General features: G+C 44.4%; 1 protein-coding gene across 4 annotated transcripts in view; it reads right to left on the bottom strand.

Moving 5' to 3' along the window:
- The window catches only part of LOC308569358 (ATP-dependent translocase ABCB1-like), a 57995-nt gene that overhangs the window by 2445 nt on the left and 50743 nt on the right, over nucleotides 1-4807 (bottom strand). For all 4 annotated transcript variants that reach the window (XM_081163143.1, XM_081163144.1, XM_081163142.1 and 1 more), the window contains exons 25-27: nucleotides 3703-3900; nucleotides 2004-2210; nucleotides 1659-1805 (exon numbers count right to left, since the gene is read on the bottom strand). In XM_081163143.1, coding sequence (XP_081019269.1) covers nucleotides 1659-1805; nucleotides 2004-2210; nucleotides 3703-3900 — 552 coding nt within the window. The remainder of the gene's footprint in view (nucleotides 1-1658; nucleotides 1806-2003; nucleotides 2211-3702; nucleotides 3901-4807) is intronic.

Raw genomic sequence — 4807 nt, 5'->3', positions numbered from 1 at the left:
CTGTTGAAAACAGAAAATTATTTTCAGTGAATGGGAAACAGAAATAGAAAGGGTTTACTTGAGATTCATGTAGTGAACATAATTTTTTAAATAAGGGAATTTTACCACAATGAGGAAATCGTGTAAACTTTCATATCTGAAGATTTTTATAAGTGCACCACCGGAAAAATAATGAGCAACCATAGTAAGAATGAAGAACCTCTTACCACCTTAGATCATAACAACTCATGGCCAGGACTGGGGAACCAGGGGCAGATTTGGGGGTGGTGCAGGGTATTTGCAAGCAGAGTAGGGGGGGGGGGAGGCCTGTTGTGCAATGGGACATTATTCCACCTGCCCTTTTGTTTTAGTTGAATACCAGAGTGTTACAAGACATGCACGGCTCCAGCATTGTGACTCTCAACATGAATAAGGGTGACTGCCATGACTGTAACAACTACCATGGAATCTCCCTGCTGAGTACCACTGGGAAAGCTTTTGCCTCAGATTACACTCACTCGCTGACAAGATCCCGAGTCACAACGTGGCTTTGGAGTTCAGAGGTAAACAATTTCCTCACTGCACTGGCTGCAGGGGAAATGCTGAGAGCAGAGACGCCTTCATAGACCTGGCAAAGGCATTTGATCTCATCAGCTGTAAAAGACTCTTCACAACTAGATAGCTCAACAAGATGACAGTGTCCTTCCATGATAACATGCAGGAGTGAGATACTGGCAGACCAACTCTGTGTTACAAAGATGTTTGCAAACATGACACACAGGCTGGTAGGTCAACACCGCCCTGTGGGAGACTCTTGCAGAAGTAGTGCCTGGAGACAGTCAAGATGCGTATTCATGGCAGGGACCAGAGGAGGAATGACTGCTGGGAGGAGCGCAGAGAGAAGAAACCCTGTGGTGCAGCTGCAGGAGCAGCTGCACAACCGGATGCTCCAGTTGCAAGAAAACATGTCTCTCCTCCATCGGTCTCTACAGCCACAACAGGCGCTGTAACCTTCCAACAGTTCGATTTCACCCCCAAAGGCACACTCCTCCATTGTCTTCTGAGAGAGACAGATGCCAACCAAAATGCCAACTGCCCAGGGTATTGGCCTGCTAGCCCCTCTCTAGTTCGTAAAGGTAAAGGTCCAGTCCATTAGGTCCAGTCGCAGACGACTCTGGGGTTGCGGCACTCATCTTGCTTTATTGGCTGAGGGAGCCGGTGTACAGCTTCCGGCCAGCATGACTAAGCCGCTTCTGGCGAACCAGAACAGTGCACGGAAATGCGGTTTACCTTCCCGCCAGAGCGATACCTATTTATCTACTTGCACTTTGCTTTCGAACTTCTAGGTTGGCAGTTCTTAGGTAGCCACAATTGAGGTGGTGTAACATACAGGTTAAGAGGCTGTGCTATAAATTTGGCCTTAAGCAAGGTGATGTCCCTCCCAATTGCCCGCCTCTGCTATAGGAGATAATGCTAACTTAGCTTGCAGGCTTGTTGCCAGCATGACAATATGCAAGACACTTTGAATACTTCAAAGTGCTACTATACAAATAACTATTGTCGACCTGCCCAGTTAGGCTAGAATTGTTGCAGAGCAGACCTGGGTATGCTATAAAGTGAAACCATGATGACTAGCAACCCATGCCTTTAATGCACCCAATATAAATACAAACATTTACCTTTTCACTTTCAGTATCAAGTGCAGAGGTTGCTTCATCCAGTAGCAGAATTCTTGGCTGGCGGATGAGAGCACGAGCAATAGCAATGCGTTGCTTTTGACCCCCAGAGAGCTGAGTCCCTTTGTCACCTACAGGAGTGTTGTATTTCTATGTGCAAAAAATATAAATCCAATAAAGACAGGTTTATATTAGCATAATACTTCTATCTACCTCAGTCCCATTGGATATACCAGCAACATAAAAGGACTTCAGTTTTATTTTTTGTTACTAGTTCTCCAATCAACATTTCCGAAGTGTGAGTGTGCATACATGCAGCAGGCTCGTCTTATGTTCTTATGCACTTACATCTGGTAAGCTATCAATGAAGGCATGGATGTTGGCTGCTTTGGCTACTTCAACGATCTCATCAAAGGACACCTTTCTGCTGTTATCTCCATACGCAATGTTCTCTGCAATAGTGCAGTCAAACAGGACCGGTTCTTGGGAGACAATTCCAATCTGGGATCGCAGCCACTGGACATTTAACTGTGTTGCACCGTTGCCATCCAGTAGCTGGAAAAAGAAGACTTGGTCAGTTTTATGAAGCAGGGTACCGTTAATGAACATTTCTGTTACGCATAGTGCACAGTTAACAAGTTGTTTAAAAGTATTGTCTGACGTTTCAAACACTATTCCAATTCATTTTGATAACGTATGAAAACTTGAGAGTTTAGGTAAGACTTAGGCTGCAGTCCTAACCATGTCTGCTCATTCAGGTAAGCAGGATTATACAGCCTTTGAACCAGGAAAGCCATGGTTTAAATATCATCTTGTCATGGAATTCACCAGGTGGCAGTAGGTCAGTGATTAAGAAACCTTTGACTCTTCAGATACTGTTAAACTGCAGCCTGCATCATCCTTGACCATTGACCATGTTGCCTGGGCCTGATGGGAGTTGTCCTACAGTCTCGGGGGTGGGGTGGGGGACACAGGTTACAACCCCACCTAAAGCAAATCATTCTCTCTGGGTCCAACGGCAAGTGGCATGAGAGTTCCAAGCAGGGTTGAAACTGCTTTTTGCAGTACCGGCTGCAGCCTGGAGGAGGAGCAGAGAGACTGAGGAGCCATAGCAGAGTAGAGGTGACTGCCTAACTCTCAGCCCAGATTCAGAGAGAGCTGCCTGCAGTGCCTGCTTTTTGTAACAGAAAAAAAATGTCAATCCAAAAACGAAAACAGGTAGGCAGAACATCTGTCTAAAAAATGCTGGCGGTATGCCCTGTGGAGGTCCCAAGTTGCAAGGTGGTTAGATTGGTCTCAACTAGGGCCAGGGCCTTTTCAGTACTGGCCCCAACTTGGTGGAACACTCTGTCACAAGAGACTAGGGCCCTGCGGGACTTGACATCTTTCTGCAGGGCCTGCAAGACAGAGCTGTCCCGCCTGGCCTTTGGTTTGGACTCAGTCTGACCCTTATATTTCCCTCCCCTTATGGTTTTGATCTATGGGCTACTTTTAAAATGAGGCTGCATTTTAAATTGCATTTTGTTTTAAATTGGTTTCCCCTTCCATTATGTTTTTACTGTAATTTTACTGGTGTTAGCTGCCCTGAACCTGGCTCTGGCCGGGGAGGGCAGGGTATAAATAAATTTTATTATTATTATTATTATTATTATTATTATTATTATTATTACTACTACTACTACTACTACTACTACTACTACTACTATACACTTAGAGCACCTTGCAGTGTGTTAATGCATTAGAAATATTTCACAAATAGGTCACATACACACCATACATTTTAAAACACTCATATCACTTTAACAGTCACAGCTCCCTCAAACATTCCTGGGAACCGTAGTTTACTCCCTCACCGAGTTACAATTCCCAGCACCCTTCACAAACTACAGTTCTCATGTACTTCCAATGTATGGTTTGTATGCAGCCTCAAACTTTGCCCCACTTTGCAAGTGAAAAAGTGCATCCCTGGTATTAAATGGATGAGAACGAGTGTTACATAATATATTCTGTGTTCAAATCATGCGGAAAACTCAGCCGAGTAATTTACCACTTCTCCACTGAGGGGGTCGTAGAATCTTTCGAGCAACTGGACCAGAGTGCTCTTTCCACAGCCGCTGCTTCCTACGAGAGCCAAGGTCTGCCCCTTCTCTACTGCCACACTCAGTCCTTGGAGTACCGAAACATCAGGCCGGGTAGGATAGTTGAAGGCTACTTGCTTAAACGCGACATTGCCGCCAAAGTCATCCTAGAATGATAATAAACAAGACCTGCCTGTTACAAGAAAAAATGGCCAAGCAATTCCATGTTAGCACCTAGTGGACTGGACATGCCATTAATAGTTGGATGAAGGGGTGGAACTGAGGCGGACACAGAGGAATTTGCAACATTCCCTTGATGTTTTGAGAAAATACAGCTCCATCTTTGCATCTCGCACGGTTTTGAAAATTGGAAATCTGAGTGTTTTATAGGAGTAGTTGGGATTGAGGGCTGACTCCCTGCATGAAGATGGGTGGCCAAAGGACAAGTACGGTAGGGGAACTGTGCTTTTAAACTAAATGATATAAGTTTATTGTTCTCGCTAAAGGCCATGACAAACCTATAGTACCAATAAAACAATACGGCTCATACATCTATATCATCCAAGACGTAAAAGAGAAGTTACCAGAGAACCAACTAACTCAAATCCAGCTTAATTTCAGATTATACCTCTGAATCATTTTACTCATGTTTCCTGATTTTATTTTATTTTTTAAAAAAATTGCAGCCAGTGCATAAAGGGCCACTGTGTGTGTGTGTGTGTGTGTGTGTGTGTGTGTGTGTGTGTGTGTGTGTTACAAAGCTATTATTGTCACTCAAAAGAAATTGGACCATTTCTGCCTGGGTGTATTTGCTTGCTTGTGTGAACAGATGTTTCAGAAAGTGATCTCTTGGGTCTCTATATAAGGTGCAAGCTAACAGATAGTGAGTGACGTCTTCCCCCTGCAGTTGACTACAAATACGAAGTCTGTATATGGCACTTTGTTGTAGCGGCCATCCAAGACTACAGTGGGCATCGCTTGGAGTATGGTATAGATTCACGAGCTTGTGGACAAGGGTGGCTTAGACACTGTTGATTCATGCATCAGTAACCTCATGATTAGACGACTGTAATG

Source organism: Podarcis bocagei (genome assembly GCF_964188305.1).
Source record: "Podarcis bocagei genome assembly, chromosome: 12".
Lineage (NCBI taxonomy): Eukaryota > Metazoa > Chordata > Lepidosauria > Squamata > Lacertidae > Podarcis > Podarcis bocagei.
This window is presented reverse-complemented; position numbering and strand designations above follow the sequence as displayed.